The following is a 20,489-nucleotide window of genomic DNA, read 5'->3' as shown; positions in this document are numbered from 1 at the left end:
TTAACTATTTAAAACACAGCGATAACTCATTGATAAAGGACACTGTTAGTAAAGTGGCAAAGTTAGCAAAACATAGTTAGCAACACGAAGGATCTTTTAATTTGGCTTTGAAGTTATAGTCCAATCACAACGTCGCAATCTACGTCACACTTTGTCTCTATTTGGTAATCTTCCGGCTGAAGGTTGATTATAACCTTATAATATAACTTAAATATCAAAATGTGTATTAATATTACATGTTATTTATTGTCTTATTAAAAATACAAATGTATATTTACCGTGAGATTACTTTGTGGGGGTAACCTGATGTGCAAAATGATCATAGTAAAACCAGATCATAGGCAGTATACTTAATTTGAAACGAATAATAAAATAATAAAAAAGCTTCATGTTTGAAAACATTTCAAGCATTTGCTGTAACTAAACCCTGCATCATGTAGGTATACAAATATAAATATATGTCAAACTTAAATGACAAATATAGTGCCCATTAAATAGTATAAATAGTAGTTCATTGTAAATGAGTATGCAAATAAACACAATACATTTTTAATGAAACATTTATAATTTATTTATAATGCCACAAATAAAAATAAATAATAAAAATCACACAAAAATGCAAAAATATATATTTTAACCAAAAATATATATTTTATAAGTTTTTAATGCAATAATATATTACCATACATATATAAATGATTAAAAACAATTATAATTGAAGGAAATGTATATTTTGTATTATTATTATTATATTTATTTTGTGATATTTATTCATGTCATACATCTGGTATGTCAAGCTCAAGTAAAACTGCACTGCAAAAAATCTTTTCAAACGATGGCTTTGGAAATGCCATCATAATAAACAGCTTTCACAACAACAAGTCAAGTTCATGACAAATGCAAATTATGTTTATAATAACAACTTTCTGAACTTAAACATCAAAAGTAGAATAAGTTCAAAACATATTCAAGTATTTACTGAAGAATAGCAAAAACTATTTTTACAAAACACTGAGAACCAAAGTGTGCTTGGTGAGTCCAGGTGTTTATGCTGACTAGACTGTCATATTGCAATCCGGTTAGCATGAGGAGACTTGGGCGTAAAGTGTCAGCAATTCCTGGAGGGCTCCCATGTGTTATTCCAGGTTTTGCCACTGTAAAGTATTAGAAGTGCACAACATCATTACTGAACAAAGAATGAGTGTTAGGTTTCATTTAGAAAGTTCAGTGATGTTTATTTATATATGTAAAGTGTCATTAAACCTGGCACTCTTGAATTAACTGTATAATAGGTTAAACATTTCCAGCATGTTTCCATTTATTCCAAGCAGATCTGTCAGTTCTACAAACTCAGAGATCAGGATAGTAACTGCACTTCTCATTATGAACACCCTTATCCTTCACATACATTTTTATCACCACTGATGTCCACTGTTGTAGTTTTCATTGAAGGGAATGCTGACACAAATTCCAGCATGATTTTTTAAATAGCAGAATATGGGTATTATTGGGCCAAAACCTTAAAAAATATAAGATGCAAGATTTGAATCTTGATGAACATATTGTTAATTCACGTCTTGCAATTTAAAACACATCTCATGTTTGACTCATCAATTATATGAAAACTACAACAGCATACTGTGCTTCACCCTAAAATATTTCTAAATTATAACAAGCTTATTGCTTTACATGGCTAAACATTTATTTTATGCCTGCATGATTCACTGCTATTACTGTAACCCATTACACTCTTAACCCAAACTAGTTGACTTTATTAGAAAACTGCATCGAAACATGTTGCCTTAAATCCTTTATGTTTTTACACAAGGTGAAACTAAACAGCCCACTTTAAATTAACCTAGAACCTTTACAATCTTCTTGAACTTACAGTAATATTTTAATTCAAGTATGGCTGTTAAGTTGTACCTTGTATAAAATGTAAGGGGTTTAAGCCACTGGGTTTCTATACAATTTTCTAGTAAAGTCAACTAGATTGGGTTAAAGGAACAGTTCACTATTTACTCTCCTTTAAATGGTTGTAAACATTTTTTAAAAACTTCCAAGTTACTTTGTGTTGAACATGAAGGAAGTTTTTTGAAGAAAGCTGGAAAGCTGAAAACATTGACATACATAGTAGGAAAAACAAATACTATGGAAGTTAATGTTTGCAGGTTTTCATCTTTCTTTAAAATATAATTTTTTTGTGTTTAACTGAAGTAAGCAAGTCAGACATATTTGGAACAAGTGAAGGATGAGTCAATAATGACAGAATTTTCATTTTTGGGTGAATCTCTTTAAGAGTATACTGAAAGAAATGTCCTACTCAATGAAGCTAACTTCAGCTGCATGTGTAGCCCCATGAGTACTTATCTAGAAATCAAAACAATGATCACGTCAGTCCCATTTTAGGCCCTTTATATCATATTGGCCACAGAATGGACTACTTAGTGTTGCAATAAAATAAAAAAAATAATAAAACTATGACTTACCACACAATACAAGACAAACAGTCAATTTTCAGCTCTGCCTTTGCTGTACACAAGATGAGGTTCCAGCTTCAACACTGATCTGAGTGGGGCAGTTGTGCAGCTCTGTGAGGTTGTGACTGTTCAGGTGCAGTGCTGTGAAGAGTTCTTTATTAAAAGAAAGTACATTCTTTTAAAATCTGTACATAATAACAAAGAAAATACAATGATTTTAAATAATGATTAATTCTGAACAAAAACCTTACCCTTAGTCAAGATGAATTCATATGTCAAAAGTTTCTGCATCTGAAATGAATAAAAACAGATGTGACATTAGTTAAACCCACTAAACTACTAGATACATCAGTACTGCATTAAGCAGTTGTAAAGTAATGTAAGTGTAGTCCAAAATGAGCCTTAATCTGTTTAAGATAATGATTTAAAAAAACGTTGCTTGTGTTAAAAACAATCCAGCCACTTGTAATACATATGATCAATGGTAAATTTCTGAGAAGGTGCAAGGTAATCCTTGAGTTTTACCATTACCATCCTGACTGACATAATATTTGAAAAGAAGACAGCTTGTTGTGCCTCTTTACCACAATTTAGAGATGATAGATTCTTTCTTTTATTAAATAAATTGGTAAAGGCCAAATTGTACTGGTAATAGTGTATGATATTCATTGTGTGACATACATCAGCTTAAGTTATACTTGAGCTTTTGTTATGCTATATATATATATATATATATATATATATATGTGTGTGTGTGTGTGTGTGTGTGTGTGTGTGTGTGTGTGTGTGTGTGTGTGTGTGTGTGTGTGTGTTTTAAGGCATGGAAAATAATTGTTTTTACAATAAACCTTTGGAAACACTTGATGTTCTTTAATATTGAATCAATTACGAATACATTTGTATTATTAGAGTTGCTTATTGCATATTATATATAGATTTTCCACGAATTCTATTGTGGAAAACAACAATCTGGTTACACTGTTCCTTATCTTAAAATGTATATATTGTTCTAATGCATGACCAACGTTATATGTGAGAAAAATATGTTTTTAATAAATGAACTTGATGTAATTAGATAACGTCGCTAGTTTACAGTACATGCTTTATCAACAAATCGTGTTTATTTGTTTACTTTTTACTTACCTTGTGGAAAACCGCAGTGAACCTTGGGATCGCAATGAACCTTGGGATAGCGAGCATAGACTGTAAAAAATAGATCGCCACATACAATGACCCCAACTTTAATAAATAATTTAAAATGAAAAATATCAGCCGAAAACATTTTTAAACTTAGTACTTGAAATTTAATATTTTTTTAAAGTAAAAAAATAATAAATAATATGAATGAATCAAAGTTTTATTAGGCATAGTTACCCTAAACTGGACAACCGAATATATTTTCACTCATTAAATATAAAGTAAATGATAAAATATTTATAAACACCAACTAATCTCCAATAAAAATATATTATGCAGAATTAACGTAATATTTAATGTTGACAGTTGAACTCATCTGAGAACTCACCGCTGATGCAGTTTGACCAATAGCAGAGCGGCGTTAAACTCACCGTGAAGGGATGTCACGTGGGCCGAAGTTTATTCATACAGTAGTTTCGACCCCGTTTACAGACGCTTTTCATAAACAAAATAAAAATTACATATTTTTAAAATAAGAAAAATGTGATAATAGGCGTAAATCAGGTTTTAAAAAGTTTGTTGACATCTATTGGTAATTATACGAGCCTCCAGCGTCTCCCTATGACGCCTCAGGCTCAGGCACAGATTCTATAGGGAATCCCTGCACGTCTAAATATGACGCTAAAGGGGTACCCTGTGCGTCAATAACTGACGCCGAGGGTTCCTGACCAAGCGTCAGTATGTGACGAGTTGGGAGTGAGAATGTGTTGTTTTGTTGGACTCTTCCTACTTGGTCAAGTCCAGAACGCTTACATCAGACTGTGTGTAATAAAGGGAGAAAGTGAACACCCAAGGGCCTAAAATTGTTATTTTGTATCTTGAAGAACTTACTGCATGCAGTGCCATTTAAAAGTTTGGGGTCAGATAGATGTTTTAAAAGAAATACATTAGGATACATTAAATTAATTAAATATATGCATCAGTAAAGACATATTCGGTGTCACAAAAAAAAAATCTGTTTCAAATAAACAATGTAGTCACACTTTATTGGGTAGGATTTTGGATGTAGAATAAGATCATACTTTGTAAATTCTAATAAACAATAAATAACTCAATAATAGGCAGGTAATAAGCCAGTAGTTAATAGTGAGTATTATTGGGCTCAGTGATTGCTGGTTCAAGTCCTGGCTAAGCCAGTGGGCTTTACTGTGTTTCTGTGTTTTCTGTTTAGTCACAATGTGTGTGAATGGGAGAGTGTGTGGGTGTTTTCAGCACTGAGGGTTGTACTGGGAGGATATCAGCTGCATAAAAAAATATGCCAGAGTAATATGCAGTTCATTCCACTGTTGCAACCCCTGATAAGGCAAGGAATAAGCCTATAAGGAAAGTGAGTGAGTGAGTATATAGCGCCAATTCACAGTGTTTGAATGATTTGTGAAAGATCATGTGACACTAAAGGCTGGGAAGCTGAATATTCCAATAGTATATGGATGCAGCAGTGATGATGTAAGCTGAGACTGCATATCTCAGTGATGCAATGTCAGACCCAATGCACTCGATGGAGCTAGTGACGTCAGTGTGAGCATTGAATGCAGCTCAGATTGCACTGCATCTCTGCATCCAAACCCCTCTCTAATATTCAGCATTGCGTCACAGTAATACAGTAATAAATTACAGGACAAAAACATATGTATATATTTTTTTAATTTACACACTGTAAAACCCAAAACGTTAAGGCAACTCAAACCGTTTGAGGAAACCGATTGCTAACCATTTGAGTTAAAAAACTAATCTATGTGAGTACTGTGAACTTTTAACTGAACATTTAAACTGAAATGCATTACCTTTAACATTGAGTTCAAATCTCCTTTTAAATGAGTAAAATTAACTTTCAGTCAATTTTAAGTTAACTACACTCATTTCATTTGATAAAGTTGACTGTTGGGTTTTACAGTGTACCTTTTTAGCATTGTTTCCAACCATCCTTTGAATTGTACTGTAAATTATTACTATATATTTTATATGTAAATAAATGTTATATTTTTATACCCCACAGCAACAAATAAATGCACATCCAAATTTTTAATATGCAGATCAATCATGCCAACCTTACATTTTTTAAACATAACTATAGAAAACACTGCAAATTCATATTAATGTCCTAAATTTAGAGTTGTTTTAATTAATGGGCTTTGTTTTATTTATAAATGTAAGTGATTTGTTTTCAAATACGTTAATATGTTTCATATTTACTTATTTATTTATTTATTTATTTATTTATTTATTTATTTGTAAACTAACTAAACTGAACTTAATCCAATTTCAAGTTTACAAATACTCTAAAACATCTGTTAATTAACAGATGGATAAATGTGCATTAAGAAATTCACCTTTTCCATTTGTTTATGCTTTTGAATTGCATTATGGAACCTTGATATCTGCTCTAGCTAATTTATAATTGATGAAAATTTTACTCTTGTAGTTTAACAAAATAATTTTTTACATTTAGTAGTTTCAAATTACATCACACTTATTTTAAGGTACAATTCTCACTTATAATAAACCATTCATTCATTGTGACTTAATTTGTTGCTTATTATTAGCTATAAAGGTAGGTTGGATTTAGGAGCAATTCCAGCAATATGGATGTGACATTTGCAGTGAAATCTCAAAACATAAATTCACTGAGAAAGTATATGTTAACACTATATTAAAAAATCTGTTTAAATTTTTCAAAACATCTAACCACCGAGTTATGGGATCAGAAAAAAATATCACTCTGTAAACATAATTTAGATTTTAAATGGGTAAAATAAACAAGCATTATGAATGTGACAAAAAAGTTAGCGAGTTTACAGTATGCAACATGCTTTGTAGTAATTCTTTGAATTAAACTGCACAACTCAAGGGAAATAATGCTAATGAACAGAATAGGAGTTGACTCTAAAGAACAAAACGTTTCAATTTATTTTATTTTACTTTTTTTGCATTTTTGAGGAAAAAGCATTATGGATTATGGATTTGCATGTGACCGATTTGTAAATTATTTGAAAACATTAACAGAGACATTTTTGAGTATTTTTAAAGCACTGTAAAATGCTTGCTTACACAAAAAACGCAGAAATGGTTTTAATATTATAGTAAAAACTTTTTATAGCAAGGTTGACATTTGCATGGAATTGCTCTAGGTATTATAGGGATGTAGAGTAAGATCATGCAGAATATATGCTTTATAAGTATAGTCAATATTTTAATAACAGACAGGTAATAAGCCGCTAGCTGGTAGTGAGATTTAGTACTTACTCTCAAATATTTATATCCTCTGCACCTTTAACAGTTTTATAAATTACACAGTATTTAACTGTAAAATTAACTGTATTTTTACAGTTATGCAGTATGTTACAGTATTTTAAAGTTGCATTGTGAAAATTGCTGTGCATTTTGCAGTAAATGCATAATTTAAATACATTACAGCAGGATAAAATATCATAGTATTTTGCTGTAATTGATTTACAGTAAGTTACTGTAGATTCTACAGGAAATTGTTAACAGTGTGGGTCGTAGCCAGCTCATATTTTACATACTCAGGTGGCCTGCATCTGTTGCAGAAACGCTGAAAGAAATAAAAATTGTCTTGTTGAAACTTAATTCACAAACATTATAATACATGTTACAGCATGAATGAGAGAAGATTTAAGAGTGCACCTGAAGTAACTAAAGATTACAACTGCATCAGAAAATCCAACCCGTTTACTACAAAATAACCAACGCAATCTCACTGCAATTTGTAACTTTTTGATTTAGTGGCTAATTTGTATAAATTCGTACGGTCTAATTCGTACAATTTAGTACGATTTGCTCATCACCCTATGACGTTTGGGGTTAGGGGTGGGGTTGGCTGCCACGCCTCCTTTTTAAAATCGTACATTTTCCTACGACTACACTCGAATTCCTAAAAATTAGCCACTAAACTGACAAAGAGTAAAATACTTACGTTTCCTTGTTAGATCAGGCTGAAATAACACAAGAAAATAACCTTTAATATACCTTCTATATAGTCTATGTGAAAATTTCACACAGCATCAATTTGTTGAACATGTCACGATGTCCAACTTGTCTGCAGAGTTATTGAACACCCACTTCACACTACTTGCTTAGTTCCATTAGTCTCCCCTGACACCGTCTTGCAGATGATAGCATGTCTGCTTTATCTCATGGCCCACACAGCTCATGCTATTAAAGGCCCGGAGTTCCTCTTATCTTTGAGATGACTGTCGCCTGTAACAGCTAAGGGCAGGAGCTTGAAGATATGACTCATTCTTATACTGAAGACGGTCTCCATTTAGGATTTAGATGGGATTGCTGCTAAATATGGTCTCTAAATGAGTGCCTGTAAGGCTGCATCCTCTCAGATGTCGATCAATCATGTAACACAGGGAACTTTTTAAGAACTATTAGCATTATTTACAGGTAAAATCACGGTGTGGGCCTTCTGAACAACTCACATCACGCTCACATAAAAGAATGTAGTCAGTTTATACTATAGTGTTTTTGAATCATAGTAAAGTGTACTATTTTGCATATAGCTTTATTATTGAATGCTTTGGCATACTGTATTGCATTAACAGTGATCTGAGAACCTGTAATAAAAGCTGTAGTATACTTTGGATTCTACTTTAGATTTTATTTAGATTTGATACTTTAGCCTCCAGCGCATAGACTCCAGTTCCGCACAAGTTTGGCCAGAGGAGAAATGGTCAAACTAACTGAGCCGAGTTTTTTTCCTTCACTTTTGTCAAGTGGTGAAGTTTTGTTCCTCGCCACTGTCGCCACTGGCTTGTTGGTTTAGGACTTGATCTGTGAATCGATGGATTTGCTCTTCAGTGTTTGGACTTTCAGCATTGAAAATTAAACCACACTGAAATGAACTTTAACTCTGAATACTGAACTGAGACAGTTTCAGTTTACTACAACTTCTATGATGCTTTGACACAATCTACATTGTAAAAGCGCTATAGAAATAAATTTTAACCACAGTATTTTAGTATAGTTGTAAAAAACTACAATAGCACCTATAGAATTACCACAACAATTTGGCTATTAACAAATTAAGTATTACAATAGTATGGTTCAAAAACACTATAACAGTATTTACTAAAAAGTACTTATTTTTCATGTGCGGTATAATGATGCCATAAAACTTTTTTTTTACTTTAACTTACAATTATTTAAAAAATGCATTTTTTCATACACTGTAAAAAGCAGTTAATTGATTTTACTTTTTTAAATTCTTGCTGCCTGCATTCTTTTTGGTTGAATCAAATAAACTTTTCTAATCTTCATTTCAACTTACATTAATCAAACCTACTAAAAATAAGCTAAATTTGTATAACTTTAGTAGGTAGTGCTATTGTCTCACAGCAAGAAGATCGCTGGGTCGAGCCTCGGCTGGGTCAGTTGGCGTTTCTGTTTGGAGTTTGCATGTTCTCCCTGCGTTTGCATAGGTTTCCTCCGGGTGCTCCGGTTTCCCCCACAGTCCAAAGACATGCAGTACAGGTTAATTGCATAGGCTAAATTGTTCGTAGTGTATGAGTGTGTGTGTGACAGAGTGTGTGTGTGGATGTTTTCCAGAGATGGGTTGTGGCTGGAAAGCCATCGCGTAAAACGTGCTGGATAAGTTGGCGGTTCATTCCCCTCGGGCAATCCCGGATTAATAAAGGGACTAAGCCAAAAACAAAATTAATGAATGAATAAATGTATAGCTTTAAAAATGTAGTTGAAACCTGAGTAAATTAATAAAATAAGCTAAAGTGCTTTAACTCTTTAACTGCCCCACCAAGATTTTTTTTTTTCCGATTGTATTTCTTAACTCCTAATGTCGCTAGTTAACACGCTCAATGCTAAATTTTTCCACACATCCCATGATTTCTAAAATGGTAGACATGTCTATTTATGGTAAAAGTTCTAGAATTAATACATATATTATAAAGAAATATGAAAATATGAAGTGTAAGACCAATTTATTTATTTTAATGATCAAAATAAAACATTTTTGAATACTAAATCATCTTTATTTATTGCAGTATGCTATAAATATTTCAGATTCTCTTTTTTCTGTTTTACAAAAACAAAACAAAAATCAAGTGTAGTAGTGCAACAGGATTATGTTTGTTTGATTTTTTTTTTTTTTTTTTTTTGTAAACCAACAATGCTGTGCGTGTAAACCAATATTTAAAACAGTCATTCTTTAACAGTCATTATTTAAAACAGGCAAAATATGGTCAACCATTTGGTAGAGCAGGCAGTTAAAGGGTTAAACACTTTACATTAAAATTGTAAGTAAATAAACTATGTGCAAAAATAAATTTTACTCACTTTTTAAGGTAATGTCAACTTGTCACTTTTAAGGCAATAGTTTTACTCATTTTTATGTATAGTAGCTAATTGCTTTTTACAGTGAAATCACTTTTTAATAATCAGAAGTTTTCTACACAATCAACATTGTAAAAGCACTATGTAAATAAATATGAATTGAATTGAAGCTCCTTTTACCACTAGCAAGAACCTTTTGTGAAATTAAAATGTTTTTAATTAATTGATTTTCAATGTTCTTCATGAAACCATCAATGCCAATAAAGAATCTTACCTTTTTTTAAGAGTGTACATTGATTATCTTTTTTTAAGGACCATAAAATCAAACATTCATTCTCTGGATCATATGCTTTCAGCCAAGCCAGCAATGAGAAAGTAGACATTTCCAGTGCATCATTGAGCATCTCCGAGATCCATTTGAGGAAGATTAACTGAGACATGTGAGCAAGCTAAAAATACCCTTTTTGAGTCTTGTATTGATTTTGATTCATTTCAAAGCCAGGTGATGATCATGCATGCGGTAAAAACAAATCACACCCATTTTATTGGTAGAGTTCTGTAAAACATGTTCTTGCACATATTACACTAAGAAAAAAAGATGATTCATTCCAGGAAAATGCAGCTGATTACCTTTTGCCTCATTTTCCTGCATTGCTTGTAATCCCCCAGGTGTAGAGCACATTAGATAAGCAACAGCTGTGATATTCAGCACTTCCTGTTGCAGTACAATGAACAGATGCACGTTTTGTTAATTATGAGAGTTTTCTGCTGACCTCCAGTGAACATTTCCCATAAAATTACGCTTTCTGCAGTGCTTAAGGATTTTTGATTGTTCACAGATCACATAAATGCGGTAGTGTAAATATACAGCAACTTAGTTGTAAATAAACAATAAGGTGCAGCAAGACGCTATGAGCTGGATAATGTATTTAAGTTACCAGATGTCACCCTTGTGTACTACTGCTACAGTGTTTATTGTGCACACTGTTGCTTAGCAACTTCAATACATGCATTGAGGTGGGCAAGGGTGCCATAAAGCACAGCATGATATTACAGCTACAAGCTCTGTGAACGAGAATATGCACTTTTAGTGGACCATCTCTTTCTAATAATTTCTGGAACAAGTGAAATGTTTGTATTGTTATGATATTACTGCAAGATATATGTGACAAAAAGTAGGAGGGGGAAATGTGGAAATTAGTTGTTGAATCCTGAATCCTGCTTTAGCTCCTTGCTACCATCTTGTGGTGTAATGATGTAATCAGGGTGTGGTGGATGCATATACAAAACCAAAGATTTGCCAACTACACAAAATGGCTTGATAATTATTTTTTTTATATTTTGTATTAATTATATAATTATATTTTGTATTAATTATCTGAAAATAAAATGTTTTTGTAGAGGTTTAAAGTTCGGTGGACCCCTCATTTTGCCAACTGTAGATCAAAAACGTTAACAAAATCTACAGAATATATACGCGTTCACTAAAAAATATACAAAATAATTTTTTATTTTGAAATTAATAGTATGAAATACCTGAACAAGGGGGTTAACAATTTTAAAACAGTAAAAATATATTGGCAAACTATTGTAAAAAAAAAAAAAAAATATATATATATATATATATATATATATATATATATATATATATATATATATATATATATATATATATATATATATATATATACATCCACTACATTAATTTGTTTTCCTTTGGTTTAGTCCCTTTATTCATCAGGTAACTCAGTACTGGGAAACACCCATACACTCTCACATTCATACACAGACACTACGAATAATTTAGTTTACCCAATTCACCTATACCGCATGTCTTTGGACTGTGGGTAAACTGGAGGAAACCCACACGAACAAAGGGAGAACACACAGAAATGCGTCCCAGCCAGGGCGCAAACCAGCAACCTTCATGCTGAGGCTAACCACTGAGCCCCCTGTTTCCACTACAAACACTGTTAAAAACATTAACCATCAACTTTTAAACATAAAAGCTGTATATCTGAATGCTTTGCATTGTGTTTAGCGTTATATTTTATAGGATTTAGTAAAAAGGCATACACAGACACACAAGGAACATTACAGCTTCTGTTAATTGTAGTACAGTTTCTGTTATTACTTTATAAATTATTCCTAATTCAGTGAGGGTTTCTCAATCTATTAGCATCCAAGGACCTCCACTGTCCAAACATATAAACGAGACCTCAAAATTAAACAAATAATCAAACAATAATTACTTCGTATTGATTTTTTAAAAACATATTTTACTCATAATACAGCTTCGCATAATTAGAAATTTAATTTGAATATGGCACATTCTATTTAAATAACTTTCCGGTTCTAGACAAGATTATTTTTAATCAACGAGCCTTATGTTTTAAGATTAAAAACAGTGATTGAAAAGTTAAACAAGTTAAAACAACTATATATTGGGATCTTCAGAGAATTGTTAGGCATTGTGTAAAAGGGGCAGTTCGCTCAAAACTTCACTATTACTCACCTCACTTTGAAGTATATTGGAAAATTGACAGCAATGCTGGGAAAAAAAACTAATGTGGAATACTATATACTGTACTATGAAGTCAATAGCCACAGGTTTCCAACATTTATATCTTGTATTCAACAGATGAAAGAAACTTAAACCAGTTTGTGAAATGTGAAGGTTGAATAAACATGGGAGACGATGGTTTTGAATTTATTAATTTAGATCAGATGGTTCAGAATTGATGACAGAATTTAGATTTTTGGGTGAACTTTTCCCTGCAATGGTTGATAGTTTGTGTATATTCTTTTAATAATTTTAGATACTTATGCTTCACAACAACATAAAAATAAGTTAAATGAATGATTGAATGAATGAATGAATGAATGAATGAATGAATGAATGAATGAATGAATGAATGAATGAATGAATGATTTTGCTGTGCATTCCCCTAAAGAAAAAATGCCCAACGTGGAAATATGGCGTTGAGAACATATGAGCAACACTATCACATCCAAACCAGAAGTTGAAGATAGAAGACCTATGATATTTCTTATAATGCGCTAAATGGATGCCACAGACATCAGCGATGTACCAAACGCATATGAGGATTTTGAAGCACATTGAAATGAAACAAAGCGTGATTTTTTTCATAACGTGAACATTTTGGGGTGTAACGTTACTGTAAATTTTCCAAATTGGTTTCAGTCATGGTATTTTACCTTGTTTTTCCTCCCTGTCTGGTTGAAGCTCGTTTTTACTCCATTTCATATCCGACATGTTGTCACTAGGCAACCGCACACAGTAAATCGTGCAACGCCAACAGATGAATCTATTTTTAAGTGAAGTTCAGGTGAAATCTCACATTCACTTAATTGCTTTTTTGCTTAGCCCACATTTGTCACTAGTTTATTTTGAGCTTCATTTGAGCCGACAACTTTGGAGTTATTTTAAGTGTTTGAGCTATTGTGCGGCACCATGGGAAATGCATTTGCCTCGGCATCTGTATTACTAATAACAATAGATGCTGCAGCTGTTCATGTCCGCCGATAGATGGCGCTGCCACCGTGTGAACCGCGGGGAAGGAAAGTGGAGAAATAGATGGGAGGGTCAGGCCGCTGCTTCTCAGTTTCAAACACACTCTGTGAATTTCAAATCTGTGCATGGACATAAGCTGAACGGCGATATTAGGGTTTGTCTGAGGACTCTTCCCGTGCTAGACGGGTCATGCTGTCTTCGCAAAGGTAATGAGCCGCAAAGCCCTCGGGTCTCGGCTGAGCAGCGCCCACAAACTGCAGCGAAACTGGAATGACTGGCAGCCCAGGTTAGTAACTCACCAGGCGCCGAGACCGAGTATATAGACCGAGGCTTCGTTGAGGCCTCGCTCTCGTCCGCCTCTTTATCAAACACAACAGCTCTCTGTTTCCACGTGAGGAGGCTTTTTAAGCTTTCATTTCACATCACATCTCTCAAAATTGTCGTTGAACTTCAGTCAGTGTGAATATCAAGTTAAACATATAAATGTCAAACGCTCGTGTTCGTTTTTCGGGTTAGTTAGCCGATGTTAGCATAGGCTAACTCACAAACAATCGGTCACCACTGGCGTTATTTATCCTGCTGATGTTTGTTCGCAAGAACTGGTTTGTCGGCTAAGTTTAAATATGGCTGTAAATCGAGGGGTTGTGTGTATTTGACCGACACGCTGATGTGTGCGTGTGTCGTGGCATTCATTTGTGGTTTGTGTGATGAAACACGCGTGTGGTTTGACACGTTTAGCCACGAGCTACAAAACGTATAAAATCGGTTCATATTGCAGCAGGTAATGCTACATTTCATAAATGAGTACTGTAATTCGCCACATACTGATTATTCAGCTCTTGTTTAACTCACGCAAATCACGAGTCCGTTTATTCACCAATTTTGTTATGCTCAAATTGTATCGTTAACGTTACCCTTTAATGTGCACCGATTGTTCGTTCCTAATCTTAACAGATCATTTTAAACGTTGAACATTTTAATTGGGACCTGCTCATGGTTCGGGCGTACTATCGAATTGAGCTCAGTTTGTGGAAGCTCAAATTGCCAACGAGTGCGTTGAACTTTAATCGTGCAGTAGGTTTGAATCATCTTCAACTTCTCCGACGATCAGTCAATGTCTCGGCAGCATATGAACTTTGAAGGAACTACTTTATGTAATTATTTTTGTTTAACTTTAACAGATCGCTTCAGTTGCGTTGCATTTTTGAAACCATGTGGAAAATGGAAATCTCAGCTGGACTGTCAAATGACGTCTTGTCGATATGTCCCGGATGCAGGACCAATTTTATGAACTTCTCGAGAAGATTTATGAAGTGGATATATCTATTTTTAAGTCTTCATCCAAATGAGTTGTTTCTGTGTTGCTAATATAGAGGTCAGTAGTTCAGGCTGTCACTCAGAGCAGTGGATGCATTAGTATTGCAGTATTTTGTAAATTGTTCAGATTCTTAAGTTAAAATATTTTTTATTTAAATTGGACTTTGAGTATGTTGAAATGTTCGAATGAATTAATGAAAAATACCATGTCATTTTTGATAATAGTTCGCACTATAATAATAAAATGATGTTGACCTGCGTTCATAAATCAAAGACATGCGTGATTACATTTTTTATTGACTTTATTAGAACATTAAAGTTGTTTTTCGCCTTTGTTATTCAAAAAATGGCACCGAGCAGCTACTGTAACTTTGAGAGTTGCAAAAATACAGGAAACATTTATACCGAATGTTACATTGGAAGCTAAATCACCATTATGATCCGTTATCACAATTAATCCAGAGCCTTGGCAAACCATCCAGTGTGTTCAGGAATATCTGTAGCACAAGCTGACACATGTAAATGCAGACCCTCACTTAACCTGATGAAAACAAAAAAAGATGGGTGATGCATGTCTAGTATTGTTCTTCATAGTGTACTTATGCTTTTCTGGATGCTGCTTCCTATAATAAAGCTGTGATGTGAGTTTGCACTCATGTGTACATCATTGTATGCATTGGGAAGTAGGCATGGGATGATAACCGGTTTTAAGGTTTACCGCAGTTTGGAAAAGTCAAGGTTTAAAACCGTAAATTTTCTGTTATTCCGTTCCTACTGTATATGTAAGTTTTGGTTTTAGGTGTTTTTACAACTATTTAATTTAGTTTTTTTAGGGCAGCAGTATCTCCAGCAAAAAATGACCGCCACATGAAAAGCTACTGGTTCAAAATAGTTTTGATATTTCTCAAAATAAAATATATTTTGTTCAGTGGAGAAAAGGTTGATGTTTACATCATGGATTCTCAGGACGATTTGCCAAAGATGGGGATTGTTTGTAATAGTGTTGTAAAAGTTTGATGCGCAGATCATTTGTTTTGCTTCATAAGACCTTGTACCAACAAATAGCCACCGAATTCTTTTTGTCTTCTATTAACACATTTCTTTCAGTTTAAAATGGTGGTAGTCATTGACTTAAATTTATAATAAAATCATCTTAAATGTTTTACTGACAAAGTAAATCAAGATAAAATAAAAAGTTTTGGGGTAAAATGTTAGTTTTAACGGTTTGATGTAAATGTTTCTTTCTATCTCATTCTTTAGTCTTTTGTGATCTGTTGAAATTATTATTTCTTTAAACTTTCTATTTATAAATATAAAAATAAAAACAATCTAAGCTGCTGAATCGTTTTCAGTCTGGTGGTAATAAAAGTTTCTTGAACCCAGTATTAGCATAAAGAAAGATTTCTGAAGGATCCTGTGGCACTGGAGAGTGGAGTAATAATACATGCTGATAATCAAGTCATCGCAGAAATATATTAAATAAATACAAAACAGTCATTTTGAGAATAAGAAATCATTCCGTTTCACGTTTTTTAATTAGTGTAAATGACTATCGCTTGCTTTCTTGTTTGCTTTTGTACAAAGTTTGACCCTTTTTACTTTGCTTGCTGAACAGCTCTTGTCAAGCTTCAGCCTGCTGACATCAACATACACATGGACACTTAGTGGGTTAGTTTAGCCTGTGAAATCACTGATGGTATATCGAATGCTTTTCAGAAGCGACAGTCTGTCAGCCAGCCAGGACGGTGTGAAGTGCAGTGTCTCTAGAGACCGCGGTTCAGAAGTTCTATTTGAAATTCTGCCCTCTGACCGGCCTGGCACCCCACCACTGCACAATGACGCCTTCACTGCCACCGATGCACTCGAAGAGGGAGGTACGTACATGCTTCATCTGGCCTTTTGTTTAGCCAGCCTTTAATCAGCTCAGTTGCATCCACCAGTGTCTTTACCTGTATTATTGTGGCTTTCAACATCAATTGCTTGCCGTTCTACTGGTCTGATATCTGCAGGTTTGTTGATTGTGTCATATTTGTTGTGTTTTACTAGTTAATGTTTCTGTTTTTGGGAATGGAAAGAGAAAGTAAAATCACCAGGTGCTTTTCTTCCTTTTTTGGAAGGTCCCAGAGTTTCCCTGTGTGAATTAGACTATGTTTACTTTTAATTTTGTTTATTGAAGATGTTTAATTTAATAAATATTTGATCATTTTCTTGTTTTTGTTTATTTTTTATGGCTGGCCATAAACATATACAGATATTTTAAAAAAATTATATTATTTTTTAATATAGTTGATTATTTTTTAGTTATATAAATAACCAAGTTATTGTATAATCATCATTTTAATTTACAATAAATCATTCATAATAATATAATTCATTATAAATCATGAAATAATTCATACTGTAAAAAGAGTTTGTTCAAGGTTCATCTTTAGATTAGACAACATACATTTCCTGTTCTCTTGCTTATTATGCATAGAGCTTTGCTGCTGGCACAACAGAGCGAACAGAAAACTAACTAACTTCAAACAAATGTTTTTCTTTTATTGAAGGGAACTGACAATATTCCTGCTTTGTAGGTGGATACGACGCTGATGGAGGCCTCTCTGAAAATGCTTATGGTTGGAAGTCGCTGGGGCAAGAGTTGAGAATTAATGATGTGACTACTGATATAACCACTTTTCAGCATGGAAACCGTGCTTTAGCTACAAAGGACATGAGGAAATCACAGGGTATGTTCACCTCACAGGACCTCATGCATTGCTTGCTGTGAAAGAATTGGCTTAACTTGAGTAGATAAATTCATTTATTCATTAGCTTCTTCACATTCTCTGTTATTTCTCAGACCGACCGTTGGCTCACTCTGAGGAGTCTCGTCTGGCCAATCTTCTGCGGAGAGCATCACGGGAAGATGACCGGGAACGCAGACTGGCCACTATGAAACAAATGAAGGAGTTCATTGTGCACTCTGAAAATAAAGTGGTATGAACTGACACGCACAAATGGGTTCTGATGTAAAGTGTTTATTTAACAGTTTTTTTTTTTTTTAATGAGTGTTTTTTGCTTTACAGGTCCTAGTGAAACAGTTGGATTCCATTTTGAGCACCCTGAATGACATTTTGAATGAGAGGTAAGTCTGCGCAGCCTATTTTTAACAATGAGGGTTATCAGAATTCACTCTCATGGGATTATATTTAGCACTTCATTGTTTGTGAAGTGTTGTGATCAGTCTGGTGAATCCTAGTCATAAACTGTTTATCTGGCCGTGATGACATGGCTCTTTGGAAAGTTTTATTGCCTAATCAACTGAAGGACTGAAACTACGGCTATTTAAATCAGAATTAATTATTATGAAGGTCATGTCACATACTAGAGAGCATTTTATTGGTCAAAAAATTGTCGTATGAGGTGATGTTAAAAAATCGTTCATAGGTTTAGGAGGAAGTGACTAACTGCAAGCTTTTGGATATCAGTTTTCTATTTTCTAAATGTAAATATTGTCAATGTTTTGGAGCACACTAGCTAATAGATATTCTTAAAACTAATATTACTTTTTTATTTTAACTTCACAGGACCTTCAAAAAATACTGATATTACAAATACTGTACTATCATAAATAATCTGGTAGACATGTACTGAAAGAATGCAGTTATAGGTTGTACTGATGTGCAAAATTATGCTTATGATGCTAAACGCCTTCACCCCCAAAAAATGGTGGTGTGAAAGTAGTTTTTTTTGTTTATAAGATATTAAGTGTGTTGTCCTGAATTATATTGACAATGATAATCACACACTGAGAATTTTGATGGCATAACAGCTTTATATTCAAATCAAGATTTCTTAACTGTATGATTGCTGTAAAGTAAGTCACGATTTGCAAATTCTGTCAGAACTAATGTGTAATACTCTACTTGATGAAAATGAAACATTTAAGATATTATTAAAATATACGTCTAATTCTCTATTTTAAAACAAATAATTGACAGTGTTAATAACAGAAAAATGCATGGAAAACACTAAACAAACAAGCTTAGGATTTCCTTTAAAAATAGTCATATTTATAATTCTAATTTAAGCTAGATTTAATTATGCAAAACTGACATTAGTGGTGCATAGAAAAAGTATGTTTGAAATCCAAGTATCATTATGTTCCACAGCATAGAAGCTACATGTAATCTGAAAAAGAATGACTTATTTCAAAAGTAACCACTTAAAAGTTGTGTATTGTGCAGTCAGCTTTTCAATATTGAAAATGAACTCTGCACAGCATCCTGGAATTTGAGTGTTTCTATTTGGCCTTATAGTAGTAAGCTCCTGCAGGAGCTCAGACAGGAGGCCGCTTGGTGTCTGGGATTGCTCTGTGCCGCCCTCAGTTATGAAGCTGAGAGGATCTTCAAGTGGATGTTCCTCAAGTTCAGTGTGTCTACAAAGGATGAGGTGAAGCTTCTGTACCTTGTGGCAGTGCACAAAGCACTTGAAACAGCTGGGGAGAAGAAGGCCTTTTCAGCTGTAATGCAGGTACCTACTCCAATGGATTTACTCTTTACACTTGCACTTACAAATAATCTGTTTCTGGGGCTGACAATTTGTATATTGTCATTCAGCTGGTGATGAGCAACCTTCAGTCTATATTGGAGAACTTGGACACACCGGAACTATTGTGCCAAAGTGTAAAGTGTATTTTACTGGTGGCCCGTTGTTATCCACACATCTTCAGCACCAACTTCAGAGTAAGCAGGACAGGCAGTTTCAAATTCAATCTTAATATTTGAAATCAACAAATGTTTTAATGATCCACTATCTTTATTTTTCAGGACACAGTGGATATCTTGGTAGGCTGGCATATAGATCACACACAGAAGCACTCTCTTACTCAACAAGTATCTGGTAAAATATGATTTCTAATTAGTTTTATTTCCTCCTTTAGTTTAGTAACCTGTCTAACCGGTCTCAATCCATCTTTCTAGGCTGGTTGCAGAGTTTGGAGCAATTTTGGGTTGCAGATTTGGCCTTCTCGACCACATTATTGGGTCAGTTTTTGGAAGATATGGAGGCATATGCTGAGGTAAAATATAATTTCTTTTCACTAATTTCCCGTTGCTTAATTGTAATAAGTCTGACGTTTTAATACTTGTTTTTTTTACAGGACCTGAGCCATGTTGTATCTGGAGAATCAGGAGATGAGGACATTCCCCCTCCCACTGTGTCCTTGCCTAAATTGGCAGCCCTATTGAGAGTTTTTAGCACTGTTGTGCACAGCATCGGAGAACGGTTTAACCCAATCCGAGGCCCTCCAATTACAGAAGCATATGTCACTGATGTTAGTATCAAAAACACAGTGTTTTTGTTTTTTTCTTTTTTTTTAATCAGCTTAGATTGTCTAAGATAAATTGTCATTTAGAAGTGCAATGATTAACCGATTTCACTGTTAACCATGCTTTAATTCATCACGGTCAATTAATCATGAAAACTACTGCAACTAAACAAGTCATGCCAACAGTTTGCTATTTTAAAGTTATAAGCTTGTACACAATATGCAAGCACGCAATATTTAGGGCTGACATTTAACTATGTGTGTATAGATACTTGGCTAATATGTAGCTTAAATTTACATTAGACAAATACAAATTTATTTATATATTTATTAATTC

At 33.7% G+C, this 20,489-nt stretch overlaps 2 protein-coding genes and 1 long non-coding RNA gene across 7 annotated transcripts in view; 1 reads left to right on the top strand and 2 right to left on the bottom strand.

Annotated features, from left to right (window-relative positions):
- Nucleotides 1–13,292, bottom strand: part of clec19a (C-type lectin domain containing 19A) — a 31,950-nt gene extending 18,658 nt beyond the window's left edge. The window contains exons 1-2 of one of the 3 annotated variants that reach the window (XM_073943169.1): nucleotides 13,209–13,292; nucleotides 10,620–10,704 (exon numbers count right to left, since the gene is read on the bottom strand). In XM_073943169.1, the coding sequence (XP_073799270.1) occupies nucleotides 10,620–10,671 (52 nt within the window). In that variant the 5' untranslated portion in view covers nucleotides 10,672–10,704; nucleotides 13,209–13,292. Of the gene's footprint in view, nucleotides 1–10,263; nucleotides 10,474–10,619; nucleotides 10,705–13,208 lie in introns of those variants that run through there. The other 2 variants (XM_073943162.1, XM_073943156.1) reach the window with 2 other exon arrangements.
- On the bottom strand, nucleotides 888–4,124 carry LOC137489767 (uncharacterized). The gene is made up of 5 exons (XR_012401053.1): nucleotides 4,049–4,124; nucleotides 3,624–3,683; nucleotides 2,732–2,771; nucleotides 2,490–2,633; nucleotides 888–1,154 (listed from the first exon to the last, which is right to left on the bottom strand). It is a non-coding gene; the product is annotated as an uncharacterized lncRNA (long non-coding RNA).
- Nucleotides 13,293–13,555: 263 nt separating the features above from the next.
- The window catches only part of smg1 (SMG1 nonsense mediated mRNA decay associated PI3K related kinase), a 40,412-nt gene continuing 33,478 nt past the window's right edge, over nucleotides 13,556–20,489 (top strand). For 2 of the 3 annotated variants that reach the window (XM_073943126.1, XM_009299453.5), the window contains exons 1-10: nucleotides 13,599–13,810; nucleotides 16,558–16,715; nucleotides 17,418–17,570; nucleotides 17,684–17,820; nucleotides 17,910–17,968; nucleotides 19,143–19,356; nucleotides 19,443–19,568; nucleotides 19,653–19,725; nucleotides 19,806–19,903; nucleotides 19,985–20,158. In XM_073943126.1, coding sequence (XP_073799227.1) covers nucleotides 13,734–13,810; nucleotides 16,558–16,715; nucleotides 17,418–17,570; nucleotides 17,684–17,820; nucleotides 17,910–17,968; nucleotides 19,143–19,356; nucleotides 19,443–19,568; nucleotides 19,653–19,725; nucleotides 19,806–19,903; nucleotides 19,985–20,158 — 1,269 coding nt within the window. In that variant the 5' untranslated portion in view covers nucleotides 13,599–13,733. Of the gene's footprint in view, nucleotides 13,811–16,557; nucleotides 16,716–17,417; nucleotides 17,571–17,683; nucleotides 17,821–17,909; nucleotides 17,969–19,142; nucleotides 19,357–19,442; nucleotides 19,569–19,652; nucleotides 19,726–19,805; nucleotides 19,904–19,984; nucleotides 20,159–20,489 lie in introns of all 3 variants that reach the window. The other variant, NM_001080044.2, reaches the window with a different exon arrangement.

The sequence above is a fragment of the Danio rerio genome, chromosome 3 (genome assembly GCF_049306965.1).
Source record: "Danio rerio strain Tuebingen ecotype United States chromosome 3, GRCz12tu, whole genome shotgun sequence".
Classification (NCBI taxonomy): domain Eukaryota; kingdom Metazoa; phylum Chordata; class Actinopteri; order Cypriniformes; family Danionidae; genus Danio; species Danio rerio.
This window is presented reverse-complemented; position numbering and strand designations above follow the sequence as displayed.